The following is a 13,679-nucleotide window of genomic DNA, read 5'->3' on the forward strand; positions in this document are numbered from 1 at the left end:
TGGCACAGAAATCAGATCTGGACATGCTCCTCTACCCTTTTGGCTCCCCTCACCCCACAACCCTTCATTTCTGATCCTCCATCCATAGTCGTATCCTGTATGTGGTTGAGCCTCCAGATCACTGCTCCCTAGATAAACCCTAAGTCTGCATCTATCTCCTTAGACCGTCTAATTAGCACTACGTCACAGAAAGGGGAAGTAATCCCAGTCTGGGCCCAGGAATAGAGCCCTGGGAGGGGCCAGGCCACTGGAGAGACGCTCCAGAGCCACAGTGCATGTGTCCCTGAGTAATCCCTTCTTAAATAGCCCATGGGCAGGGAAAGAGGGAGGGAGCCAGGTCAGGGGACGTTATACCGTGGGAGCAACACCAGTCAGTGTCCTGTTATCCCTCGGACACACCACACCAGCTGGAGCAGGAGAGGGATTCAGAGACAGAGACTCTTTGGACTGTAGGAGGACAGAGCTTCAACCAGGATGAACTTTGCTGCCCAGTTATTCTACTCGAGCTACTTGAGCGAACGACTTGAGCGTTTGTACTCACCTAGGCTTGCACTAAAAGACAGCGAGGAGAATGACCCCTTCTGGCAGAGGTGGGAAATTACAACATGTAGCCTCCTGGATCCCCCAGACCTTCCCCCTACCCAGATCAATCCTGTAGTGACAGATTTAATCTCTTCCCGGAGTTCGGAGGTAGGTTCGACTTCCACAGCATCACAGCCTCTGTCTGCAGTTACCTTGATTCCTCCTCCACATCCTCCTTCCCTAACAAAGACACCCTCAAACCTTCAGTCTCTTCCTCTGACACTTCCTCCTCACCTTAATCATGAAAGTAAATCGACAAAGGCAACCACTGGTCCTCCAAATACATGTTTGGCTGCTGTGGTCCCCAAATCTAGGGTCCACAAACTTCATCCTGACAATCGTCCTTCTCCTCAGATGGTTTTTCCCCAAACCTCTCTTGCTCCGTCTATATCCCCAACAGGAATGGCCTCCTCCTCTTCCATCCCCCCATCTTCTTCCTCCTTTTCCTTGGCTCCGACCTCTTGTAGAGGAGACCGACTCCCTACTTTCCAAGCCCTGGTAGACTTGCTCCTTCGCTTGGTCCTCTACTTTGTTCTCCTCCCAATTGTGACAGATTTAGAGAAAGACCCAGAGAAACCAAAAGTTACCACTGGATTGAAGAGGTAATTGGTGCCGCAGTGTCAATGCTATGTCACATCACATCTAGGGTCAAACAGGAGTTACAAGTCATTTTTCTGTGTTTGTCTTGAAGCATGATTGTGGATGTATATAATGCATCAAAACTATTTTGGACAGACTTCTTCGATCACAAAAGACAAATGAAAGAAAATCGATTTTCAGGGTTGTTTGGTCGTGGTATCCAAACTCTCACTACTAGATAAAGAATACCAGACAGTTGTCGAACTCTGGCCTTAATTACAGAAAGATGCAGAATTGTAGTTACAATAATGCAACATCAACGATCGGGGTCACATAGTGCTAAGAGACATTTTCTCTCCCAAAATGTTCTAGTCTGAAATGGAAGCAGGTTAGGGCATTTTGTCTTTAAAAGGACATTAAGAAGCTGGGATAGTGCAGTGATGAAAGCCTGGTGGGCTGAGATGTCTTCCTTGCTTTCTATTTTGTCCTTACTTGTCGTTTTTTGAACCATTTTAAATTAAAAGAACCTATTTGTACCGTCTCAGCCCTTCATCTCCTCTTTTGAGGGAGCTTTTTGAGGCTTTATACTGACTGTCGTGGTGCTCTTTTCCCCTCCTTTGATGATGTTTTTGAACTCTGCTTTTGAACCAAAGCACCCTAATCATAGGTGCAGCCTTGGGATTTTTCACTCTGTATGCACTGAAAGTGACTGATAAGTGGGGCAGAGGGCAGTAATGGACCCAGCGAATTAGGTGAAAGGTCAAAGTATTGTTTATGGCAGATCATTGAGATATAAATAGTCTGGGATGTTCTCTGCAGAGAGCTGGCAGCACTGCCAAATATTCAGACATTGTTTGGGAAAGCTGCTCCACCTGGTGGCCTTCTGATGTCAATCTAGCACTATAAGCTTACGAAACCACTTTCATCACTGGATTGTTTTTATTTTACTCTTCTTAGTTAAGAAGTTACTCAGCTCTGTCTGGATTATCATGATGCAGCAAATCTGTATCCTTTCTGGCAGCCACAACTTTTTTGCTTATACTGTGGAAGTGAATCAGCTGTCCTAGCTCCACTGCACAACCTTATTCAAAGTTTCAAACTTAGCTGTTAACCATTTGTGATCTGCTTTAGTGGCTAAGTCACAGGGTTAATCTCCAATAGGTGTAATCCTATTATAATATTTCTACTGCGTAGAGGAGCTCCTGATTAGCTATGTATTTGGGGAAACAACCAAAAACAAGTAGTTTACAGTTTTGAGCAATGTCATTAGAAAAATGAAAGTAGAGTTAATAGAAATTTTACTATTTAAATAAATTACACTATTCCATTATATACAATGCACATTTACTGACCTGTTATAAATCAAACTGTTCTGCCTTTGGGCCTAAATTGCCACTTTAATCGCTTGCGTGTCTCCTGAAAAGAGGAGCTGAATGACCCAATGAATCATAACTTGATTTACAGATATAATCTGTTACAGTGAGAGGAAGCTGGGTTGACATGAAAGGTGAATCAATTCATCTTGTGTGAAGGATTGGGTGTGTGTGTGTGTGTGGGCATGTTCATGTACCTTCATAGCAGGGTTGAGGTCAGTTTGATTTAATATCACTGAGTTTGGGAAGTAGATCTAGATTTTTTTTAAAAACTGTTAAATTCACGTTAGAAAGCCACACGTTAATGAGACTGGTGGCTTTAGTAGTGATGTCTGAAATGCAGTTTCAGTGTATAATTTAAATTTGGTGAATTAAAACAGACTGAAAGACGCGATGTTTGTGGATTGGGTTTGCAAATTGATAACGCTTGGTTTTCATGAAAAGCTTGGAGGGAGTTTAATTGCCAGAGGCTGCAGAAAGACAACAATATATTCTGGTTCATGTCATTTCTACTGAATCATGCTGTGTAGTTTTTATTATTGTTATATGTTATTATTAACTTTCAGCAGCCACTGGTTTCCATTCCATCTATTAAGCTGTAAATCATAGCACACATATCACCTCATTTCTTTAGTTTGCTATATAAAATATGCAGTTGAAGACAATAACTGATTTGAAAAGCTGTCTGCATTCATGTGCTTTTGGGAAATTCCAACTTCATAACCCGAGAACAACTCAAGAAGCTATCAAATTCACAGCATCCATTTTTGTCAATTGTCAATCAAGTTTTTATCAGCTTGATTTGTGAGATGGATATCAGTGCTGGGGCTTCCTGGCTGCCCATCTACACACAGCTGTAGAGTCTTCATGCTTTCTCATATTATTGCATTTGCTTGCAGCAAAAACATAAATTTAAGGAAAATGAAACTGCACATGATGTTTATTCGTAGTGAATTACTGATATAAGGAAAGTATCACGCATCTGCAAGTTGATTTTAATCCTGCAGTGAAATGAAAGGAAAAACGTTTCAGTGTGCTTTGAAAAATGTTTTCCATTAATACAAAGTTTACTGGGTGTAACTTGAAGTAAACAAGTTAAAACACACAAAAATAGTTGTGTCATGCCAGCTCTCACTGTGAGAAGGATTGTTTCACAGGATTCATGGTGTCTACTATGTAAAAATGTTTTATATTGAAAATGACTCAGTTAACTTCTATCTATTCATTTTGCGAAAGTACAGGTCAGTTTTTCACATGCAGGATATCTGATTTGAATTAAACCATATGTCTCTCACTTTATGACTCAGAGAGGAGTTGCATCTGGGCCCCAGTCAACCTGGAGCCTCTTACAAATGCTGCCCCATCAGTAATGGCACTGTGGGCCGCAGACCCACCCTCATTGAACCAGAGCGGCTGAAGGACTTTGGTGAGGAGGAACTTCTCAATGGAGATGTAAAGGTCTATGACACCAAGGTGGTGGGGGGTCCAGAGATCATGCTCATGGACCCCCCCAAAACGAGAAGGGTCAGCGAGTTCAGGATTGTCCCCAGACCTCCTGCCCAGTACCTCCGCTTTGAAGACATCAGCGCAGCAGCCTTCAGGATCCAGTCAGGAATACAGAAGACACCCTGCACGGTAAACTGGCATATGACCTCACCATGTAAAGTGATGTGGTGCAAATGAAAGAGGAGGGTGACCTCTGACCTCTGTTAGGAGAGCAAACTTGTTATTGGAAACACTTTTATGTGAATTAAGTTAAAGAACCAGCATCAGTGATCTGGTGAATTCACACCAACAGTTAGGTGCTGGTCATAGACAATTTCTATTCTATTGCATCACAGATTCAATAGAATAGAAATTGTCTTTTTCAAGGCAAGTTTAACACAAATGCAAGATACAATACACACACCAACTGTTGGTGTTACTTAATTACTAAGTCAAAAGGTTTGAATTAAAGAAAATATAAGACCTCAGCATTCATTTCCATATACTTTTTTTCCATAACAACAAATCACAGCACTAGAACTTTACACCTAGAGTATGTCCCAAAAATATAATGTCTCAGTATCTCAAACTTAAAGAAGAGATGGAATGGACAAATGGTCATTAGAAAAAATATATAGTCCGGGCCGTTCACTGAACAATTATATATTATTATATCATAATTATACATTAAAAATATATACTCAGTTAACCAAGTATATGGCAACCACTTTAATGAAAGTAAAAGATTTCTTCAAATATCTATTTATTTATATTTCAAGTGTATAACATATATTCATTATTTGTTCATATTATTATGTAAATTCTATATATATATATATATATATATATATATATATCATAATTTGTATCAAACCTATGCATACTTCTTTGTCTGTAGCTGTAATTTCGCACACATTCATTCATGCTGAAATCCATTCATGATCATACTTTTGTATATTTCTATTTAAAAAACCAGAAGTTGTCAGTTTGCATGTTTGCTTTACTTTTAGACATTTTCTTTCATTTATTGGATTTGCTGCAGTAAGTAGCACAGTTCTCCTGCTGTGATCATTCAGGTTTCTTCAAATTACATCAGTTTATATTTTAGTTTACTCTCAACAGCATTAATTACAGAAAATGCAGATTGGTGAACAAACTAAATTAACACGGTAGATGAACTGAATTAATAGCTTTGCCTACGGTGCAGTTCAATTCACTCATTAGATTAAGCTGCTCTTAAAATGCTGTTTCCTTGTGTGTGCAGTACTCCAGACTGTCCAAACAGTATGGGATGGAGATCTACCTGAAGAAGGAGCACCTGCACTACACAGGCTCTGTGAAGGAGAGGGGAGTCCTCTACCTGCTCACCTCCCTCACACAGGTAAAACATGAGAGAGAGAGAGAGAGAGAGAGAGACGTGTGTCAGGTCACAGCTAGTGTGATCTGCTCTGCCTGCAGACACACGTGTTAACTGACCACTGCTGACCTGTGGTGAGAGTAGTGTCAGTGTCAGTGAAGACAGTGTCTTGGGAATGTGTCCATGTGCATGTGTGATATATTTCTATGAGTAAGTCTGATTTCTCTCAGACAGCAAAAAATGAATTTCAGGCAAACCAGCAAATGTTTTGTTTTTAAAGTCATTGGTGATGGATGGATGACTGACAGAAAAATTACCTACAACTTGTTCATCTTCAGTAAAGCCATGTAAAGATCCTCTTTATGACAGGAAGCATCAGGAATTTTGAGAAACACTACCACTGACAATAGTGGCTAAAGACAAAGGCATAATATCATCATAATACATTATTTAGGTATGTTGTTGTTAGTTGATGATTTATTTAGTTGATTATTTATGATAATTAGTTATTGATGGGGTTGTTATGTTGAAACACATGTCGCTCATTTAAGGCCAGAAGTGAGCACTTCATCCTGGCTCATTGCATCATATTGTGGTGTAACTTGCATTGGAAATGTACTGTGCACCTCTCAGCAGTCAATAAAAGATATTTATCAAGCATGTGTTCATGTCCCTCCAGGAGCAGCAGAGGAAGGGTGTGATTGTGGCCACTGACTGTAACTTCTCCATGGCTGTGGCTCACCACGCAGTGGAGCTGAAGATCCCGATGTTCGTCATCATGCCGTCGTGCGTCTCCTCACCTCGCCTCAGGATCTACAGAGACTATGGCGCCATGGTCATCTCCTACGGCAGCACCGGCCACGATTCCCAGAACCACGCCCGCCATCTTGCCAAAGAGAATGGATACCTCTATGTGGAAGAGTCAGTCCCACTAACATTGACCTTGAAATTTAATGTAGCAGAGTTGAGAATATGCATGTGCTGAACATGCTGCAAGCCACTGCACTACCAGCAACACTGATATAGGTTTAAAAATCACTTTGACGGTTTCCTGGGAGAGTCATTTTTCAAATCATAAAATATCTGCTTATTTGCTGAATCTATCGTAGAAGAAAAGTTCTTTTACTGTAGTCTGCATGTTAGCATAGTAAATTGCATGACTGAGCATCAGAATAATCAGAATGATAAAGACGCACTCTGGAAAAAATACAGTATGTTTAAATTCACTATATCTTCTATAATCTGCTTTTCACCTGCATCATACAGGCATAATTTGAAGTAAGTGATTTGAAAAATGTCAAATCAATGTCTTTCACGGCAGACATTTAGATTCGTCTGGGCAGAAAAAGCTCAGCTTTAACAAATCACAGTATGCACCAGTCAGTGTCAGACAGGTCAAAACTTCTGTCATGAAACAGGTTTATTCTCTCACAGCGGGAGGATCCCACCACTATACACTGTGAACTCTTTAGGGACTTTTAGGTGTTTATAGTTTATGGTAAAAATTTCCTAAAGTCCCAGAGTCTCAGAGAGGAGCTGATACGCACATTTCCCAAAACTCAACTACGTGTTCTGTTGAAGTATGCCTCAAGCAAGTTATTTGGAGGCAGGTTTGAAAGATAAACATAATACATGTACAGGAGAAACAGCCACACAAATGGACCTTCTCCAGGCTGCCTACATGCAGCTTGGAGAAGCATAATTCCACTTTACTGTGTAGCTCCGGAGCAGATTCAGCATAACACCTTAACACAGTGGGAACAGTGCCACCCTTTAATGCAGCAACCCCTTTATATGAAGCTTAAATCCACCTTAACAGTGGTACAATAAGAGAAAACTCATAACTCAGTAGTGTCAGTGACACAGCTGCCTACAGGTTTGGTAACATTAGCCATAAACTACTGGTCATTCCAGACCAGTAGTTTATGGGAGCAAAACCCTTGAATATATTGAATTAAGCAGCAAAGCATTTAAGTCTTATGAATACATCTTTTCATTTGTAAAAAAAAAAAAAAAGTGTAACTTTTCAAACTGTTCTTTCAAAAGTTACATAATTTCACTTTAAATCCTTTTCCATTTTTCTACTGAAAGTAGATGATTTAAATAGTGAATAGAGAGAACTAACACTTAAGAGCCATTTCATGCAAATGCAGCTATAGCACACACTGAACTTCACTGGTTATGTAACACTAAGGTTACTTTTGAGTACTGTAATGGAAGCTGGGAAGGACCTGAAATCACTTTTCTAACACAATTTCCCATTATTTGAAAACAAAGAGGAGTGAATTACTTCTCTCATCTGTTGAAACATGTCTGGTGTCTGTTCACAGTGTAGAGAAACAAGGATGAGACTTGGTATAAAGACAGAAAACTCATGAAACCTTTAGGTTGCTTAACATCAGGTTGCTCTGCAGCCCTTCACCTCATCAGTTCTTCCTTTCTTTTTCCTTTTTTCCGATGCCCAGAGATGAAAGCGCAGCGTACCTGGCCGGACTGGGCACTGTGGGCATGGAAATCTATGAACAAGTGCCCAAACTGGATGCAGTGGTTGTTCCTGCAGCTGGACAGTATGGTCTACTGGCTGGCACCGCCGCAGCCATCAAACACCTCAACTCACAGACTCTTGTCATAGTAGGTTGATGCAGAGATGTTTAACTTTTGGGATTAATGGTAACTTAACTACAATGCCTGTCATGTATAAGATGAGCAGATTTGTAGCCTCTGTCTGACACCAGTATTGTTAGTGCTGTGTCTTAAAACGAGGTCACATTTCTTGTACACCCTCACTTCTTATTTCAAACAAAAAAATTGCTACTTGCCACCTACATCTCTCTGATGGTGATCCAAGTGTGTTTTTCATTCTGCTTGGATTTCCTTAACAAGATAAATGTATTTGAAGTATTTCGCCTTGTTCCACTCTCTGCCCACAGCTGTTAGCTCTATTTACAGTGGAGGAACAGAACTGCCCTCTACTGCAGTCACACAGAAATATCTCTGTGTACAGTCAAGCAATGGATCAAGTTTACTGCCAAGCTTGATCCAGTAGTGAGCATTATGAGCCTGACTAAGGCTACCAATCTTCCCATAGATTGTCCTGTGTTCATTGTAGTAATCATATGAATGTCTCACATTTATTAATGTTAATATTAAACATGTAGCACGTGTAATTACAGTGGGAAGGATGCTGCAGGTATGTAGACTGAGTATTCTTCATGTCTGCACTATATATGTCTTAAGATCATGAATTGTTTATGAATATTTATAGCCAAGCTAGCAGCTCCACAGATGCAGTTTCAGTCAGTATTTTTCCGATGTTTTGGTTTATGATGTTAACTTATGATATTCCCATCAGCCTCAGCTGTTTAGGAAAAATTAGCAAAGCTGCTAACATGCTAATATGGTTAAATGATGGTGAACGTGGTAAACATTCTACCTGCTAAACATTAGCCGCACAGAGCTGGTAGCATGGCTGTCGGACTCATAGTCTTCTTTATACAAGTAGTAATATGGTGAAAAAAAACAAACCAAAAAACAATTCCAACTGAATGACTTCCTTCCACAGGGAGTTGAACCAGAAGGTTTCCCTCTGCTGTTACAATCTCTGAAAACAGACAGTCCAGTCAAAGACATGCACAGCAACCCCAATAAGAAACTTTACGGAGGTAAGATCAGCACAAAGGTAACAATACTACATAGTAGTACTATCAATTAACACTGAATAAACACCACATCATAATCTGCGCACCTTCCCTGTTAGAAGCTCGTCTGGCTTTTCAAGTCCTCTCCTGCAGTAACTGAACATATGTTGATCTCCTGCCTCACCCAGATCTTATGGAGCGTTCGCTCGGTGTCAACACCTTCCAACTGTCAAAGAAATTAGTAGATAAAGTCATCACTGTCAGGTACGGCTTCATCACAGCACGTTCACACTTCTGAGCTTCTCGACATCCATTGTGTGAAAAAATATGGCATATGTGTTAAATTAAAGATTATGGTTTACTGTTCTGATCCATCTTTACATTTTGGCTTTTGAAGTATTGACTACTGAATTTTGGGGATTTTATATCAGAAATAGACTTGATTACTTTGGACTGAAATCATCTCATATCAGATGTAATTTTAAAAAAAACGAATTAAAACTTAACATCAGACTTTCTTTTTCCATTTCTCTGCATGCTCACAGTGAGGAGGACTCTCTGGTGGCGATGCTGCGGTTTCAGGAGTTTGAACGCTCCACTGTGGATACAGAGGGAGCCATGGGACTGGCTGCCATCCTGGCCGGACAACTGCCAGAACTGAGAGGCAAAAGGTGAGTCCGACTTTTTAATATTAAGGCTCCTCTGAACCTCATATGAAACTTCACATCACCCATGTCCGTTTACAGACATCAGAGGTGAGGGACAGAGACCGACATTAGCTAAGCTCTCGTCTCATGTTTACAGAAGAACCAACATCTTTTGTATATGAGGCATAGTTTTTTAAACAATGTAAAGACCCTTAATACAATTTTAAATTTAGATCTAGAAATGTTTCTGAAGGCCTGAAAAGCTTACATTTTGGCATTGAAGCGATGTCAGTGGTGCTAATCCGTTTGGCTACAGATAAAACAAGACTCCCTCTGTGTTTCTGCTGCAGGGTCGCTGTAGTGGTGAGCAGCGCTAACATGGAGCTGGAGCTGGTGAGGCAGTGTGTTGACCGAGCCCTGGTGCTGGACGACCGGGTCAGTAAGTTCTCTGTGCAGCTGGGAGAATGGCCGGGAGACATGGCCAAGCTGCTGGACGTCCTGTCCAGAGAGGATGTCAGGTAGAGTCAACACCCATCCATTTAGAGATGCTTTGTTCTGTTGCTTCACGCTGCTCAAATCTGTTTTATGTTTAATGTCTTTGCTTTCACTCTGTCTTTTTCCTCCCAGGTTGTTGGACGTCTGCCATCGGAGACACGGTGACAAGTCAGACCTCTTCAAGGCAAAGGTAGGCGACTAATCTCTCCTCTTCACCTCACTCTTCTTCCTCCTCCTCCTCAATCCGCTCATCTACTTCCTCTTCAGGGCCTTGTAACTCTTGGCTTGGAGTTGGAAGTGAGTTGGCGTTACTTAGAGGGCCAAAAATATAAATAAAACAAAATAAAGTCTTATTTATGCTGTTTTTTGTATCCAGAAGAAACCTGGCTTACATTGCAAGAAAAATTCTACCACTTTCTATTATTATTATTATTATTATTATTATTATTATTATTATTATTATTATTATTATTATTATTATATTCATGAAGTTGTAGCTAACAGTTTGGTTAATAATTTTAAGTTATTTACTAATACTTCATAGATCAATTACAACTTATTGAAAAGAATTATCTCTGAGTTAAGATTGTGTAAAATCTCTGGATCTGGAAAAAAGCTGCAGATGACATGGACCAAAATCCATTTAATAACAACTTACAACTGTATATTTGATGGTTTTAAAGCCTTTACTAATGAATTGACATTAACAACTGCACACATAATGGTCTGCTAGAACATGGTGAACCGAATGAATATTTACTGATGGATTACCAATATTCATAACTGCATTATTACCAAATAAAAAAATGTAAACGTAATTAATACATGATTTATTAACCATTAATAAAAGTGTAATATATTCAGTTTTGTTTTTGCCTAGTATGAGGTTTTAAAGCAAAACTATGTAAACACCATTGCTCAATTCTATTCACTCTGTACAGCCTCACTTGGTCTGGTATGACCAATTGGTTAATGTTCGCTATGAGTTTCTCTACTTGTGCTACTGTAAAGCTACATTTTAGCATTTACCATTCTCCTGTTAATGTGATGTATGACTACAAAATTTTAAAAGTTAATTTTGCTTAAAAATCTTATTTTCCTTGAAACAAACCGACTGACGGATGATTTCCAATTCAAAGAAACTTGTTGTTTTCTCTTCATACTAGAATGGCTTTGTTCTATCTTGTTTAAAAACTTAATGAAACTGTTAAATTGCACTGGAAACAAATAGAATTGTCTCATTATCTCCTGCTCTGTATTATTACCTCTGCAATCTACACTGACAAATTGACTCTGTAGTTAATTCACTAGCTGTGTCAAATGTGAAAACTGCTGTGTAATCAACTGGCAACACACTTACTGCACTAATTCTAGTGTGTGTGTGTGTGTGTGTGTGTGTGTGTGTGTGTGTGTGTGTGTGTGTATGTTAACAGGTGGAGTGTGTGGTTGAAACCAGGGATAAGTCACAGAGCGCTCAGCTGCGCAAGACGCTGAGTGACCGCTACCCTTCTATATTCTGGCTGGACCGGTGATCCCACCATCATCATAAACACAAACTATATTTACGATAGGGAAAAAAAAAAGCAATTGACCATACTCATAAAATGTGAGATGACTTGCAAACACATACACTACTATCATTAATGAACTGTGTTACATAAAACTCATTAAGAAAATGACTGTTCAGCAAACCTAATACAAAAAGCCTTGAGATTATAGAGCAAATATTACTCATATTATTCCTATTAATTATGCTGCTGTTTTTCTTCAATCATGGCACCCTTTAATTAGAATAAAGTGGTTAGGCTGCATTCAGAAGATGAATATAGATCTTATTGATCACCATTAATCACAGAGCATGCATCATACACCGAAGACGCAGGCCCAGTCCTGTAGTGGTCTCATTCTAAGTAAGTACACACTATAAAACTCCATGAAACAACAACACAAAAGATATATTTTTCCATCCATATTGTTTTTAAAATTGTTGTATATATTTCTGTATTTATACTGTCTTGAGGTGGTAGTGTCAGTCCAAGTACATGTGTTAATAATAAATAAAACTGGACAAACTCTATGACCCACCCTGATTCTTTGGTGACTTGTTTACATTATACTACAGAGAATCTTAAGTGAGTAAAAGTGATACAGGATGTGAAAGTGCGTTGCTACTTACTAGCCATTCCTGATTAACGGCTGGAGACAGCTGTAGTGGAGACTGGGCTGTTTAAGACGGGCTAATGCTCTTAAGTTTATAAGCAGAGGACATCGTGACCCCACGTTACTGCATCAGCCTCGTTCAGACGACGTCATACTGTTTACCTGTGTAACACAGTAACGCTGGAGGTGTGTGATTGAAACTACATCCAAAACTGAATTATAAGACCATGTTAAAGTAATATCACATCTTTATAGGTTATAGATTAATTGATTGAATCAGTATCAGCTAGACTAAGAAATAGTTTATACAAACAGAATACAGCAGGAATGAGTCCTAAAACCCGGAAATTAGTTAGCATTTAATCACTTCCGGTTCTTTCATCTCGAAGTCTATGGGTTGTTTTCATGGGGGTTTGATTAGATTAGATCTGTGGTTAACACAAGCTCAAGACATTTTCACGTTTTTTTTCTACAGCATAAAATATATCAGTAAATGCCCCAGGCGTGATTTATTTAAGTTTTTACATCTCTTAAAAAGGCCAGTTGCTAACAAATGGCTAAATCAGACTACAGAGGTTGTCGGGATGTAAGACGTCATCACGCCCAAGACGAAAGTCGGTGTACTCCATGGTAACATGGATATATTATAAAGTCCCCATAAAGGTATGATCCACTCACCAGTCCGCTTTGACAGCCTCGTTGTGTTTATACTCGCGCTTTGCAAACTATTGATAACTTTGTAAGAGGGAAAGCTTTTGTAGAGAAGGTGATGGCTAAATCGTTCAAATTTGTAAATTGAAAGTTTATCGGTGGTGACGTTGAAGTCATGTGACCGTGGTGTAGTTCGTTTTTAGCCTAACATTAGCTTTTTAATTCTGGCGATTGTACTTAGGCTTCAACAATCATAAAAATGCAGTTCGTTTGTGAAGATTGTCTTGCTAAACCAAACGTGTATGTATCATAAACTTTTGTTAGTCACAGAACTTATTTTCTGCAGTATTCCAAAAGCCAGGGTGATGCTAACTTCCGGGTTGGTCTACAAAATATATCATCCCTGCAGCAATCTAGGATGGCTCAAATTATTACATGACATCAAGATGACATGCACCCACCACTTCTGTCCAGACTGAAATAGCTCAACAGCTATTGGCTGGATTGACACTTCTTCTATGGTGCCCTGGAGATGAAACCAAAAACCTCAGCTCTACTTTAGTGCTAATTAGAAACTTTTAACAAGCTGCCATGCTAAACTAAGATGGTGAACATGGTAAACATACATTCTTAACATAAGCATTTTAGCTTTGTCATTGTAAGCACGTTTTACATGCTGATGTTAGCATTTTGCTAGCACTGCTGTTAGAAT

General features: G+C 39.5%; 1 protein-coding gene across 3 annotated transcripts; it reads left to right on the forward strand.

Annotated features, from left to right (window-relative positions):
• The first annotated feature begins 335 nt into the window (after positions 1 to 335).
• Positions 336 to 12,233, forward strand: LOC111669526 (uncharacterized). 3 transcript variants are annotated; one of them, XM_023425866.2, is made up of 11 exons: positions 336 to 1,184; positions 3,842 to 4,169; positions 5,284 to 5,400; positions 6,056 to 6,297; positions 7,842 to 8,007; positions 8,939 to 9,038; positions 9,203 to 9,278; positions 9,560 to 9,685; positions 10,012 to 10,179; positions 10,289 to 10,346; positions 11,590 to 12,233. In XM_023425866.2, exons 1-11 carry the CDS (start codon positions 475 to 477, stop codon positions 11,686 to 11,688), a joined length of 2,190 nt encoding a protein of 729 aa, XP_023281634.1. In that variant the 5' UTR covers positions 336 to 474; the 3' UTR covers positions 11,689 to 12,233. The 3 variants fall into 3 exon arrangements, with proteins under 3 accessions (XP_023281634.1, XP_023281635.1, XP_087035279.1); XM_023425867.2 differs by having other exon boundaries at positions 340 to 590; XM_087179153.1 differs by having other exon boundaries at positions 584 to 690.
• Positions 12,234 to 13,679: the final 1,446 nt, after the last annotated feature.

The sequence above is a fragment of the Seriola lalandi genome, unplaced genomic scaffold (genome assembly GCF_002814215.2).
Source record: "Seriola lalandi dorsalis isolate HSWRI2012SDOR001 ecotype SW California unplaced genomic scaffold, Sedor1 jcf7180002054795, whole genome shotgun sequence".
Lineage (NCBI taxonomy): Eukaryota > Metazoa > Chordata > Actinopteri > Carangiformes > Carangidae > Seriola > Seriola lalandi.

What these genes read in the sequence shown, in the direction of transcription:
- LOC111669526 (XM_023425866.2), top strand. Translation starts at nt 475, where the DNA reads ATGAACTTTGCTGCCCAGTTATTCTACTCGAGCTACTTGAGCGAACGA. An exon ending in ACTCACAGACTCTTGTCATA is followed by an intron (nt 8,008 to 8,938) that starts GTAGGTTGATGC and finishes TTCCTTCCACAG; the next exon opens with GGAGTTGAACCAGAAGGTTT. An exon ending in CAATAAGAAACTTTACGGAG is followed by an intron (nt 9,039 to 9,202) that starts GTAAGATCAGCA and finishes TGCCTCACCCAG; the next exon opens with ATCTTATGGAGCGTTCGCTC.